General features: G+C 54.3%; 1 protein-coding gene across 1 annotated transcript; it reads right to left on the reverse strand.

Moving 5' to 3' along the window:
• Positions 1-807: 807 nt before the first annotated feature.
• SHD (Src homology 2 domain containing transforming protein D) lies at positions 808-7,422 on the reverse strand. The gene is made up of 6 exons (XM_061149297.1): positions 7,123-7,422; positions 5,790-5,895; positions 5,522-5,710; positions 3,870-3,993; positions 2,314-2,433; positions 808-1,050 (listed from the first exon to the last, which is right to left on the reverse strand). Exons 1-6 carry the CDS (start codon positions 7,420-7,422, stop codon positions 864-866), a joined length of 1,026 nt encoding a protein of 341 aa, XP_061005280.1. The 3' UTR covers positions 808-863.
• Positions 7,423-14,363: the final 6,941 nt, after the last annotated feature.

Here is a 14,363-nt window from a genome sequence, read left to right on the forward strand (position 1 = left end):
ATCTGGGGGGCGGGTGCAGTCCTGGAGGACGACTCTGGTGAGGGGGCTTGAAAGCTGTCCCCCTCTCATCCTTGGAGGGTCATGTCCAATTAGCAGAAAAGTGATGTCCCTCACTTCCAAACAGTGCCTGGAGCTGGAAGCACGCCCCCTCTCCAACTGGTGTCTACCCCCTCCCTAGGCAGGATTGGAGTTAGGGGGTGATGGGGGAGATTGGGGCTTCCTGGCATTTGTCAGCCCCCTGGGGTCTCCTGCCCAACTGTCACCTTGAAGTGACACCAGCTGAGCCTGGCTCCCCTCCCCCACGTCTGCTGTTTCCATGGGGACAGATGTCCTTTTCAGCAGCAGCATCAGCCCGTGGCCACCGGCCCAGGATAGGAAGGAGGGGTGGGGTGGGGGCAGGGTTGGCCTTAGAGCCTCGCCCCCTCGGTTTCGCCATCTTTTTAATCAGCCGGCGTCTGCTGTCTCCAGGTTTTATCTGCCTCCATACCGTGCTCTCCCTGCCTGTCAACAGCTCTCTGAATGTTGGTCCCTCCTGTGAGCCATTCAGACTCCAACCCCGGCTCCACCCCAAAAACATGGAGCTGGGGATATGGGTCTCCACGGGTCTGCCTCCCCTCTTCCTTCAGGGGTGGAGCTCCCCCTCCCAGAAAGAACACTTGAAACACACAATAACATTTATTTTCCAGGCCAGAGGAGGGGTTCCAGACACAGTTCTGGGCCCTAGAATCCAGAAGGGGGCCAAAGAGGACCTGGAGGAGCAGAGATCTCTCCATCCAGCCTCCCCCGGGACTGGAAAGACCTCCAGTGTTTGCAGCCAGTGATCTGGGGTCTCACGGCCTGGGGTGCAGGGCTGAGGCTCCAGGTCAGGGAGTCTGTGAGATCAGTGGGTAGAGGAGGGCCAGATGCTCGGCGCCCTGCACGGGCAGCGGGCGGGAGCTGTAGTGGAGCACCAGCTCTGGCACACTGGGGAAAGGGCCGCTGTGCTGACCCAGCACGAACTGGTTCTCTCGGGTGCGCGCGAACTTCAGGTGCAGGAAGCCCTGGCTGCTCCTGGGGACAGGGGTCAGGTCAGAAGCGGTACCCAGCACTTGAGGCCCGCCCACACACTCCAGCCTTAAAGTCACTCCCTGGAGGACCCTAGGAACCCGAGCCAGAAATCCCCAAATATTTCTGGTTAACAGCCACTTGGCATCAAGCTGTTGACTCGTTCCCCACTGTGGGATGCCTTCTGCGCTTGTCCCCTGTGAAGACAGGCTGGAGTTCCTCCCAGTCAGAGGTCCCTCCCCAAGGACATAGAAGGCACTTTCTCGCCAAACCTCCTAACCCCTTGTGCTACCCATCCTGGTTACCCTCAAACAAGGGACCCCCAACCCCCCCCCTTTTTTTTTTGCTTTTGGCTTTTCCATGAGGCTTGCAGGATCTTAGTTCCCTGATTGTACCCTCACCCATGGAGTCCTAACCACTGGACTGCCAGGGAATTCCCTAGGGTCCCTTTCCTTTACACCTCTGGTAGGTGAATGACATAGAACCTGGATATGACTCTATTACCATCATTAGTATGAATTACGTGCTTCCTGTTTCCTGGGCATTCTTCTCAACACTTTTTCACTTTCCCCCCTCTTTTAATCGTAGTATTACAACAAACTGGATGCTATTATTGTCTTTGTTTCACAGATGAGGAAACCGAGGCCCAGAGAGGTTGAATGATTTAGCTGAGGTCACACAGCTAGGAAGTGGGAGAGGCAGGATATAAATCTACTTCCAAACCCTCTTCAATCTTGACCTTTTAGGAATCTCACACTCAGAAACCTGGTAGAATCTTAGGAGCATTTTGTAATCAGAAGCACTTAGAATCTTAGGCAGAGAAGCACGTAGAACCAGGGTATCAAACTCAAATGTCTACAGGGCCACTGAGATTTTGGCCCTGGATTGACACAAATGGATATACTTTTAAACCTGGGAGGAGTCCAGAGGAAACTTGGACACCTAGTTCCTCATCTCACTGAGGTTCTAGATTTACTGTATGGCTTCCTTTCCATTTCCTTGCATACCTCCAGTGACAGAGAGCTCATTCTCAGTCAGAACCATGCTGGTAGCCTCTCTGGAAGCCCCGCCTTCTGACCTAGAAGCTCTGCCCACGGCTCCCATAAGCCCCACCCACTGGCCTGAAAGCTCTGTCCATCCGCCCTGGAAATCCCGCCCATTGGCTCCTGGAGCCACACTCCTCTTCTCCAGCTGAATTCAGTCAAAGGCTTGACAGTCGAAGGCATGCAGTCCTGTGACCCTCTGTCCCTCCGAGGATTGGGGTCTCACCTGAGGGACAGGGAGCAGTCTTGGGGGTTGGTCTCACTGAGTCGCACAAGGTAGCTGCCTTCCTTGCAGAGCGACAGGAGGTTCTCAGCATCTGCCCGGCTCAGCAGGCCGTGGAACCACCTAGGGGGTGGGGACAGATGTCTCCTGAAGGCGATCCCCCTTCCAACGCGTCCTGAGGCTGGATGCAGACACAGCTCATTCAAGGACTTGTGACATCCAGGCAAACAAGGGAGACAAATTCCCTTGGATTTCTCAAGAGGAACTTGGTTTTCAGGCAGACAAGGGTCTCTTTGGAAGGCAGGTAAACCCAGGCCCACCACCCTCCAATTCAACATGTACCCTTGACTTTGATCTTTGCAGCCTCCCTCAGCTGAGTGCCCAGGTGTCCTCAACCCCTCCCTCCAACTTGCATCACTTGCACATCACTTTCATGAGGTTTGCTGCATCCTCTATCTCTTGAGAGTCCCTTGGACAGCAAGGAGATCAAACCAGTCAATGCTAAAGGAAATCAACCCTGGATACTCTTTGGAAGGACGGATGCTGAGCTGAAGTTTCAATACTTTGGCCACCTGATGCAAACAGCTGACTCATTGGAAAAGACCCTGATGCTGGAAAAGACTGAAGGCAGAAGAAGAAGAGGACAGAGGATGAGATGGTTGGATGGCATCACCGATTCAATGGACATGAACTTGGGCAAACTCTGGGAGATGGTGCAGGACAGGGAAGCCTGGAGTGCTGCAGTCCATGGGGTCACAGAGTCAGACACGACTTTGCATCTGAACAACAGCAACGTATCCCCACCTACCTGTACATTCTTTACATAATACTTTTCTTTAACGTGCTCAAACAGAGGGAGCAAAGTGTCAAAGACCAATGAGCACTTAAGAAGTTGTTCGTATTGAAAGAAAATCCCCTGTGCTTGTGTTAATTAGGTAGTCCTGTACCACCCACCTAAGAGGTTTGGGAATGGCTGTGCTAAACACACCCTGGTACTCACAGGGCTGGGCTCTCAGGGCTCAAGGAGTTCTTTGAGGAACATCTAGGCCAGAGAAACACAGAACACCCAGACTTTCACAGCTTGTGAGCATCATTCCAGCCTAAAGTTGAAACTCCTTCAAAATCCTGATCCTCCCACTTTCACCGCAAGATCTCTTGGGGGTGAGAATGATTTTTGTCTCTTCTCTCTCAGGCTTATAAACCCCACGCAAGGAAAGGGAGGAAATCCCTATTCTGTGTGAGGCAGGCACTCTCTTGGAAGTGTTGAGTCCGAGCTTTAGAGAGGTTGAGTGACTTGCCCAAGGTCACAGAGCCAAAAATTACAGAGAAGGGATTTGAACCCAGAATCTGATGCCAGAGGGAGTGGAGACACCTGATTTTGCTTTGCACCGAGCTGGGTGTCTAGCGCATAGCAGACGCTGTCACCCAGTGAAGATTAGTTGAAGAAGTGAATGAGTGAATCCAAGTTCCTCCAGTCCCCCTGGTCCGAGGAATCTGTGACTGGTATGGGGCAGGGAGGGATTCAACCCGGCTCTTCCATCTTCAGCTTCCTCACTTACGGCTGTTTTTCCAGGGGCAGGGCCGGGTCCACGCGCTCTGCAGGCTGGGGGCTTCTGGGCGGGGGTCTCCGGAGCTCCTTGGCTGACCCCGAGGTTCTTTCCCACTCTGGACTGTCAAACTGAACTGAAGGGGAAGGTTTAAAGAGAAAATGGTTAAGTCCCGCCTATCTCAAGAGGGTGGGATAGGAGCAAGCCAATGGGATTTCAGTAGGAAGGCGGTGCCAGCTTAGGGCAACCTATCAGAATCCAGAAGAAGAAGGGTTGGGTTTAAGGTTGGGGATGGATTGGTACATGAGCAACCAATTAGCCTTCAGAAGAAAGGGGTGTGGTCATTCCTGAATCTGGTGGCATGGAAGGTGGCCAGTTCCCTCGATGATAAATCAGAGAGCAGGGGACGTGGCTTGAGGGGCAAGTGGGAAGTTCCGCGAGATTTTGGCCAAGTCATAGAGAATGTAGAATGTTTTCGCTCAGTCGCGTCCGACTCTTTGCGACCCCATGGACTGTAGACCACCAGGCTCCTCTATCCTTGGAATTCTCCAGGCAAGAATACTGGAGTGGGTTGCCATTCCCTTCTCCAGAGGATCTTCCCGACCAGGGGTCAAGCCTGGGTCTCCCGCATTACAGGCAGATTCTTTGCCGTCTAAGCGACCAGGAAAGCCCAGAACTAAATAATCGCCCCCGATTTACAGACTGGTAGACTGAGGCACCAGCTCCAATTTCCCTCACAACTATACACCTTTTTGGGCAGATTTGCCTTCACACAACTCTTCCTGGACCAAGTTATTTTATTTCTTAAAGGTGACCTTGAAAGTGAAAAGTGGAAGTTGCTCAGTCATGTCTGACTCTTTCTGACTCCATGGACTTATACAGTCCGTGGAATTCTCCAGATCAGAATACTGGAGAGGGTAGCCTTTCCCTTCTCCAGGGATCGAACCCAGGTCTCCCACATTGCAGGTGGATTCATTACCAGCTGATCCACAAGGGAAGCCCTAGGTGATCTTATTATTCCTCTTTCTACAGAAGAGGAAACAGGTTCAGAGACTTGTCCAAGCTTACCCAACTCAGGAACTGACTCTAAGAAATGCTACTCTCTTCCCCAAAGCTCCTGTGTAATTGAGTACTTTAGCACTCAGTTTACAAGTGCCTTACTCAATAGGTACAAGATAGAGAACTGAGACTCAGGGAGATAAAGTCATTTGCCCACATAAGAGACACAAACCCAGATCTAGTCCTGACACCAAGCCTATTCCTGCACTGAAGTGACCAGAATGAGTAGATTCCATTGCACTCGAAAAGGGGTTTCAGGGAATTCCCTGGCGGACCAGTGGTTAAGACCACGCTTTCACTACCAAAGGCCTGGGTTCAATCCCTGGTCTGTGAACTAAGATCCTGCAAGCCTTATAGCATAGTCAATAAAATAAGATAAAATAAAAATAAATAGATTAACTAAAGGGGTTTCAGTTTCCAAGGAAGATACAGGTTCTCCTGGAAAGACAAACTTATGACTATCAGTCATTCACACTTTAGTGAGAATTAACAAACTACCAAAGTGACAAGTGATGGAGGTTTACTTTGTTCGTTGAAACAGGGGATATGACCAAAGCAGAAACTAGAGGGACACAGGTCTTCAGAAGTCAGGGTAAGAGAAGCACCTGCAAACGCCTTGGAGATATGGTCTTTCTTCCACTCCCAGGGCTGGTCATACTCGTCTGCTGGCCGCTCATCCTCCTGGGGCAGCCGACTCTGTCGAGGTTTCTGCCCTGAAGGGGGCCCATCTCCCAGTTCTTGGTCCTGCTCCTCATAGGGGGTGTCATACAGCTGCACCCTCCTGCATGGCAGTTCTGGGAGGCCAAGGACACTGGTCAGCTCCCACTCCCACCTGGGAGCCTGTCGCCTTCCCTCCAAGCCCTGCTCACTCACCACTCATGACCCGCTGGGCATCGTAGGGCTCCATGTAGCCATCATCCGGGGGTGGTGGATGGGGCTGGGCATCAAAGGGGTCCGAGTACTCGGTGTCGACTTTCGACTGGACAGAGAAAGGCAACAGAGGGGGTCAAGGACTCAGGGGGACCAAGCCTAGCTCTGGGTACCCATGCTGGGCACAGCATGGGTACAGTACACCTCTTGCCTGCTGTCTCTGACCTATCTGATACACCCTGTCCAAGCAAGTGGGTTTTTTTTCCACCCACAAGTGTTTGCAAGTAGATCATCCCTTGCTCTCTTCCTCTGACCCCTACCTCCCTCCTTCAATCATTTGAATGTTTATCAGGTGCCAGTACTGTTCCAAAAGACTTCAAATATATTAACTGGTAGTACCAACACTCAGTAAGTACTTTATCCCCATTTTACAGATGAGGAAACCAAGGCACATACAGGGCAAGCGACTTGCTCAGGGTCACAAAGCTGCTAAGTCAGAGGCAGGGTTTGAGCCTAGGTTGTCTGCTTCCCCGAGTCCCTGCCTCCTCCTACCTTTCTCTGTGCCATTAACCACTACCAGGCAGGCTCCTCTGCCCATGGGATTTTCCAGGTGAAAATACTGGAGTGGGTTGTCATTTCCTTCTCCAGGGGATCTTCCTGACCCAGGGATGGAACCCGGGTTGCATTGCAATCAGATTCTTTACCATCTGGGCCACCAGGGAAGCCCCACTACCAGACACAGCCTCCCATAATTCCCCCTGAAGTCTTTTCTGTCTCTGCTGATGATGTGTGGTGGACCTTCTGATCATTTAGGAAAAATACTGAAAAAAAAAGTATGGGCATTGGAATCAAGTCTGGTTCAAGTTCTAAACAAGCTAGAGCCATGTGACCTTGGGCCAGCCACTTTTCTTCTGTGAGCCTCAGTTTCCACTTCTGTAAAATGGGCGTGTAACAGAGGAAGGGTGGAGAGCGGTGGTGAGGATGTTGAAGTGCCCCATAGGAAACTGACTCACTCAGGTCTGTTTGAGGAGATCCCTTCAGCTTCTAAGAGGAAGGGAAGCTGGGGGACGGGATCCAGAAGTGGGGACTTAGGAAGCTGGAGGAAAGGGGTACAAAGCCAATGAAGAGGGAGGCGGGCAACAAGCTCTGTGCATTGAAAGGAGACAGACATCAAACTGCCAAGCAGGTGGGGGATTGGGGGAAGTGGGCTGGTGCCCTGGTCTGCCCCTGGGGTAACACCTAAACAAGCTCCCCAAAATCCAGGGTGGGGGTCCCAGCCTGGCCCTCCCCACCCAGTCTCCGGGGCCCACCGAGCTTAGGGGACTTAGCCACGCACCTCTTCCCCGGGGCTTCCCAGCAAGACCTTGGCTCTGGGAATGTCGACTGCCTCCACCTTGATGAGCCGGTGCTTTGGCGAGTCGTACTTAGCGTCTCCAGGGCCCTTGGAGTCCCCGGGCCCCGCGGAGGAATCCGGCTCTAGGCGGCTATCGGCGTCCTCGTAGGGGTCCTCAAAGTCGAGATCCTTCTGCTCGCGGTAGGCCCGCAGGATGTCGCTCTCGGTGTAGTCGGGGGTGGGCGGCTGCGGAGGGGGCCTCCGACCGCCAAAGCTCAGGTAGTCTCGGAGCCACTTGGCCATCTGAGCGCGTGTCACCCCAAACCTGGCCACTGTCACAGGGGGACCCGCATGCCCTCTTCTGGGCCCTCTTCCTCGGCAGGGTCCCCAGGGAGAAGGTAGGAGGGGAAGGAGGAGGAGAAAGATCAGGTGTGCCCTTTGGCTGCGCTCAGAGGAGGGTGAAAAGGGGATAAAAAGGAGAAGGAGACAAGAGGAGGGAGGGGAAAGGAGGAGCAAAATTGCACCTTAGCCCAGCTCTGGAAGGACGGCGTGGAAAGCGGGCGTCGCGCGGGGCCCTGAACGCCGAGCGCGGGGTAGTCCGGCCGGAGCCAGGGGCATCCGCGGAAGCGCGCGGAGTTTCCGCGGGCAGAGCGGTCTTGTGCGCGGCGCGGCCACCCGCCGCCTCCGGGAAGCTCTGGAATCCCCCTCCTGGGAGCCGAGGGCGGGGACAGCGCCGCCAGCGGACGCCCCCAGCCTTGGCTCAGCCCGAACGCCTGGGTTCTCAAGGCAGCGGGCGGGCTCCCCGGGGGAGCGGGCGCCGCGCGCAAAGTTGGGCCGCGGGGACGGTGACCCCGGTGGGGAGCATCCTTTGTTGCGCTCCTCGCCTCTCCGGGGGGAGCCCCAAGCCCGGGGTCCCCGGCCCCGCCGCCTCGATTCGGCCCGAGTCACGGGCACAAAGGGAAATAAAATCTCCTCCAATCCCCCTTCACGCTTTCGGAGAGACTTTCACGGCCGCCGCCGGCGCGCGACCGGGAGGTGGGACTCTGGGGAGGGGGCGCTCGGTCGGGCGGGAGCCCCAGTCCCTACCAGCCCCGGGCCGTGTCCAGGGCAGGGACGTCAAGGCTTCCCCGCCTCCCCCTCCGCGGGTTCCCCCGCCCCCTCCCCTCCCCCTGAACGCCCCTCCGAGGTGACTGAGACCTTCAGCTGTTCTGGGGAGGGAGGAGAGCCGCTGCCCGCGGAGGGAGTTGGGGGATGCGCAGCGGGAGTCGCTGGGGCCAAGGCCGCGGCGGTTGGACAGTGACCCGGAGGACCGAGGCTGGCAGGAGCGAGCGAGGAGCGCGGGAGGCGGGAACCCACAGGCGCTGACCTTGCTCTGCAGAGCAAGAGGTGCTGAGGTGGGGAAGATGAGAGGAAGGCGAGGTGGAAATTGACCAGGAAAGGGGGTGGGCTGGACTTGACGGCGAGAAGGGGTGAAATTGACCAGCAGAGGGGGTGAGAGTGACCGCTATTAAGGGCTGAAATTGAACCAAGGTCTGGCAGCGAAACTGACCAGGAGAATGGGGGTGTGGAAACTGTCCCAGAGGTCATTGGCTAAAATGGATATCGACGCCGCCGCCGGAGGAAGTTGGGGGGGGGGGGGACAGAAGGGAAGGGGTCTGGCTTCCCCTCCCCCAAGAGGGCTTTCCTCTGTCCCCCTCCCCCCAGGGACCCATTGCGGGATGGGGGAAGGGGGTTGGGACAGCTGGCCAGGGGAAGGGAGATGGTATCAGTGCCTGGCGTGTGTCTTCAGCATCTGTCCCTTTGTGGCTTCTGGGGGTGGAGGGAGGGAGGGAGCAGAAATGAGAGGAGGGGGGTCTCGCCTGGTTTGGCTGCCTCTTGGCAGCTGCAGCTGTCTGGGGGAGAGGACACAGGGATTTGGGGGGAGTAAGAGAGCCCAGAGAGCTGCCGACCAGTCCCAAGAGACACACATTTTTTTCTTTCCCCATAGAGGGGCTTATTCAGGGACCCCTAATAGAAGAATAAGAGAGGGGTGGTCAGCAAGGATAGGACCTCAGGCTCCCTTCTCCAAGCCCCTTAGAGTGGGCGGGCTTGGCAGCGAGGAGAAATAGACTGGAGTCAGAGCTAACACTGCTATAGAGCTGCACCCCCTCCCTTCAGAATAGTGGGGCCCCGGCAATGTCTCCTGATTTGAAAAATGGGGCTTCTAATAGGAAACCCTCAGAGAACGGGGAAAGGATTGCCAGGAGGGAATGACTTATTTTTCACCCCCCGTGGGGAAACCAAGGAGGAACAGAGAAGGGAGAGACACCTCACAGCTTAGTTCTGCCCAGGTGCCATGATATGGCCTGGCGCGGAGTGGCATTCAACACCCATCAGGTCTCTTCACAGAGTCAGAGATTCTCCATCTCCCCTGCACTGTTAGCCCCATTTTCCAGATGGGAAAACTGAGGTCCAGAGCCAGCAAGGCAAGGTCCCTCACAGCAGCAGGGGTGTCCGGATGCCCTCCCCTTCCCTTTCCTGCTTCGGCTAAGTCGTTGGACACAAACCTGTTGAATTTGGTCCTCCCCAATCTCCCCAAAGAGCATTCACACACCCCCACCCCACCCCACCCTCAGCGTCAGCGACGAGGCAGCATCCCTGGGGACTGCCAGGGAGCACAGCGGGTAATTGTCCTGTTTTCTGTCAGCCGCAAGGCAATTCCCTGGCTCCAGGATGAGCTGTTGACAGATCTCATCAAATCCGAGTCCTCTCCCTGTCAGATAAATACACGATGTCTAAGGTATAAATATTTGAAAGGGGCCTTCTAATTACAGTGTGTGTCAGGAATAGCAATTAGGGGCCCTGGAGGCAGAATCAAACGGCGTTTGACTTCCCTGTGCTTTTGAGCCGGCTTCTCCTGGGGCTGCCCCAACTCCCACCGCAGGAGCAGGGAGGGGGCTCGGGGAGCGAGAGGCGGTGGATGAAGGGGAGAGCCGGGCTAGGGGTCCCAAAACCCTGTGGTAGTGTGACCTTGAATAGCCGCGTAACCTCTTGGGTTTTTCCTTTTAATTAGGGGAATGGGGAGCAAGGGAGCCAAGCCAGGAGGCGGGCACTGTCTGGACAAAGGCAAGGAGGTGGGTGGTCTGGGGTCCTGGGCTGAGGGAACTTCCCTTCCCCCAGCACTCAGGGTCCCAGAGATGGTTTCTCCAGGTCTCCTCCCAGGTGGCGCTCTGTTTCTGGAATCCCAGCCTATGTGACCTCGTGTTAAGTGACCTGGCTTTGTTTTCCTGTCTGTGAAATGGGACAACAGCCAGCCACTGTTGAGAGCTTACTGCCTTACACTGTTTTGGGTACTTTAAAGATTTTTGAGATATAATTCACATACTCCACAATTTACACACTCAAACTATATTTCCATGGGTGTTTAGTATGTTCACAAGGCTGTGTGACCATCAGTAATTTCAGGATATTTTCCTCACCCCCCAAAGAAATCTCCACCCGAAATTAGCAGTCACTTCCGGTTCTTCCCAGACCCTCCCCCCCAACCCCCAATCCCTGGCAACCATCAGCCAGAAACTCTGTCTCTGGAGTTTGCCTGTTCTGGAAGTTTCATATAAATGGAATCACAGTGTGACCTTTTGTGTCTTGGCTTCTCTCACTGAGCATCACGTTTTCAAAGTTCATCCAAATTATAGCGTGCCCATGTTTCATTTATTTTTATGACCAAATGATATTTCCTTGTATGGCACACAGTAGGTGCTCAATATATGCTTACAGTGGCTGGGACATCAGGAAGAAGCCAGAGGAGGTCCCTGTCTGGGGGTCCCCGTACCTGCAGTGGGGATGGGAGCCAAGGCACTAGGACAGGTAGGGACCAGGTGGGGGTGACCCATGATGGGGCTTGAAATCTCCCGATCTGATGGAGGGGATGTTGCCTCAACTTAGGGGCTCCTAGTCTGATAGGAGAGACGACCTCTGCCCTCAGAATCTCCTGGACACAGCCCTGCCTTTCTTAGCTCACAGTCTGATGGGAGAGATATGGTCCTGCCCTGGGAAGCTCCCAGTCTGATGGAGGAGATGTATGCATGTGTTAATAAGCTTCCAGTCTGAAGGGAGAGGCATGGCTCTGACTTAAGGAGCTTTCAGTCTGATGGAGGAGGCGTGATCCTGCCCTTTGAAGCACCCAGTCTGATGGGGGAAATATGTACTTGCTTTCAAGGGCTCTCAGTCTAATGGAGACATGGCCCTGCAGGGCCCATCTCCAACCTGATGGGGGAGGCACCGAACGGCCCCTAGAAGCTCCCAGTCTATAGGTCCTGGTGATCAAAGGTGTAGCCTCCAGCCTTGCACTTTCAAAGTCAGGTCCTGCCCCTCACCCACTCTGTGAAATGGGGAGCACGTGCCTGAGGGCATCGGCGTGTAGGGAGCTCGAGAAGCAGGAGCAGCCCCTTGTCTGTGGAGCCCAGGCTCAGGCAGGCGGGGGCTCCAGCAGAGCGGGGGCCACCCCCAAACTCCGGTCCCTCTGATGTGCTCCGGCAGCCAGGCAGCCCCCAGGGGAGTTGATGGAGGAGATTCCGGATGAGGCCTGACAGCTTCCAAGGACCAGATGACAGACATGGAGCTCCTGGGAAATGGGACTGTCAGCAGCGAGGGGGGAAGGGCAGGCTCCAGAGACTAAGAAGGGGGAGATGGTCTGGGGGAAGCAGGCTCAAGGCAGGCAGTAGGTGCAGGGTGAGGCCCTGGAAGGTCAGCACACAGGACAGACCCCAATGTGTTGCTATGCAGTCCCTCTGCCCACCCTACCCTGGAAAACCCAGCAAGGCAGTTGGGGGCTGAGAGCCAAACTGTTCCCAGGACATGGGTGGGAGAACAAAGTGTAAAGCCCTGCAGGAAAAATAAGAATGAAAGAAACAATTCCAGCATGGTGGAAAGGGGAGGGTGGCAGAGAGCTGGCAGAAGCATGTGGTTCCCTGGGCCTCAATTTCCTCCTCAGTGAGTGAGGAGATACCCACTCAGGCCATACACATTCAATGAACACCTACAAAATACAAGAAGGGTCTCAGGTGCCAGAGACACACTCGTCAACACACAGACTCTTGCAAAGCCTGAGGGGTCTGCAGGTAGACCCTCGGGTGTTTCGGCCTCAGCCACCATGGGTGGCCCCCATGACCCCAGCCTCCTGGTGGTCGCATCCACCTGTGAGCACCTCCCCTGCAACATGGTGGGGGGCGCTGTGTGGCTGCTTCCAACCAGCAGAACATAGCGATGGTGATGGGCTGTCACTTCTAGGAGACTCTCCTCCTTAGGAGGCCAGCCGTTGGAGAGGTCTATGCAGGCAGGGAACTGAGGGCGGCTTCTGGCTAAGAGTCTGTGAAAAGTGAATTCTGCCAACAACCATATGGGTGAGCTTGGAAGTGGATCCTTCCCCAGTCAGGCCTTCAGATGAAACCCCAGCCCTGGCCAACATCTCAGCTGCATCTGTGACAGACTCAAGCCAAGAATGCAGTGAAACCACCCCAGGTTCCTGTTGTTTAAGCTGCTAAATTTGGGGATCATTTGTTACGCAGCATTAGGTAACCAATACAGGGAGCCATAGGCAGTACACATAACTCCTAAGGTAGCCCCATCAGAACTTTCCTATTCTGCTTTAATTGCATCATATGGTATATGAGAGTACCTATTTTGGCTTTGTAGGTCACAGAATGTCTTAACCACTCACCTCTGCCACAAGGGAGCAAAGGCAGTCATGGGTGACATGCACACAAATAGGTGTGTTGGTGTGCCAATAAAACTTTATTTACAAAGACAGGCCCCGGGCCAGAGTTAGCCTGTGAATTGTAGTTTGGTGACCTGTGTTTTAGGATGAAGTTAGGTTCACACTTAATAATACTAAGTAAATAATAGTAATGGATGGTGCACATACATGGCAAAAACTGCAGTGAATTGAGAGCAATGGGAATTCCAGTAACAGTCTGAAAGAATCAATCAAAATGAGGAATTTCCCTGGTAGTCCAGTGGTTAAGAATCTGCCTTCCAATTTAGGGTATGAGGGTTTGATCCCTGGTTGGGGAGCTAAGATCCCACATGCTGCAGGGCAACTAAGCTTATGTACCACGACTAAGACCTGATGCACCCAAATAAATAAAATAATTTTAAAAAGTGAGCCAGAGAGCTCCCAACCCAATCTTTTCACAGCTACTTAAGCTAGATGACTTATTCATTTTTTTCTATTTTATTTTTAAATTTTGGTCACACTGCGCAGTTTATGGGATCTTAGTTCCCCAACCAGGGATTGAACCCAGGCCCTCAGCAGTGAAAGTACCGAGTGCTAACACTAGACCACTGCAGAAGTCCCCAGATGATTTGTTTTTACCCAGAGCCTCTGAAAGGCCTACATCCCAGGCACTGACAGCAGGATGCTGAGTTGGGGAAAACGGGCAGTGGTGTGCTGGCACGGGCTTCACAACTGGCTCCTGCAGCCTCTGCCGATTTCCATGGTGTAAACACTCCTGAGGTGGCCGACATTAAGCCATAAACATGATGCTGTTGAGTGCAGAACTGGGAACAGAGGTGCATGAGGCACCAGTTCTTACTAGCTGCTAGCGTGGTGGGCCTGCCCCAACCCCACTGTCGGGGCTTGGGAACCAGGCCTCCCTGGCTGTCTTTGCAGCCTCAGAGCCTTGATGTGAAAGCCCGAGCCCCAGTTGGAAGCCCTAGCGGGACCCTGGTTCACCTCTGTGCAATCCCTATGCAGGGAAATCACTGTAGGAAAGCAGATCCCCAGTGTGGGGGTGGGTGGGTTTCACCCCACAAACTCTGACATTGAAAACCACGAAGCCTCTTTATTCAAATGATGAATGAAAGCCTGTATGTATGCGTGTGTGAGAGAGAAGGGCTGATGTCGGTGACCCCAGGAAGGGTGGGAGAGAGGGGATGGAGGTTCATTAGATTGTGAAGGGGCTTCCCAGGTGGCTCTAGCGGTAAAGAAACTGCCTGCAACTCAGGAGGCACAGGAGACTCAGGTTCAATCCCTGGGTTGGGAAGATCCCCTGGAGGAGGGCATGGCAACCCACTCCAGTATTCTTGCCTGGAGAACCCCATGGACAGAGGAGCCTGGTGGGCTACAGTCCATAGTCACAAAGAGTTGGACATGACTGAAGTGACAGAGCACACATTGCTTGCGCAGGCTGCAGAAGTGTCTGGTGGGGGCACAGGACCTTCCACTAGAAAACACTGTAGACAGAGGGGATTACATGAGGTGGAAT

This window comes from Dama dama, chromosome 9 (genome assembly GCF_033118175.1).
Source record: "Dama dama isolate Ldn47 chromosome 9, ASM3311817v1, whole genome shotgun sequence".
In the NCBI taxonomy this organism is placed as follows: Eukaryota; Metazoa; Chordata; class Mammalia; order Artiodactyla; family Cervidae; genus Dama; species Dama dama.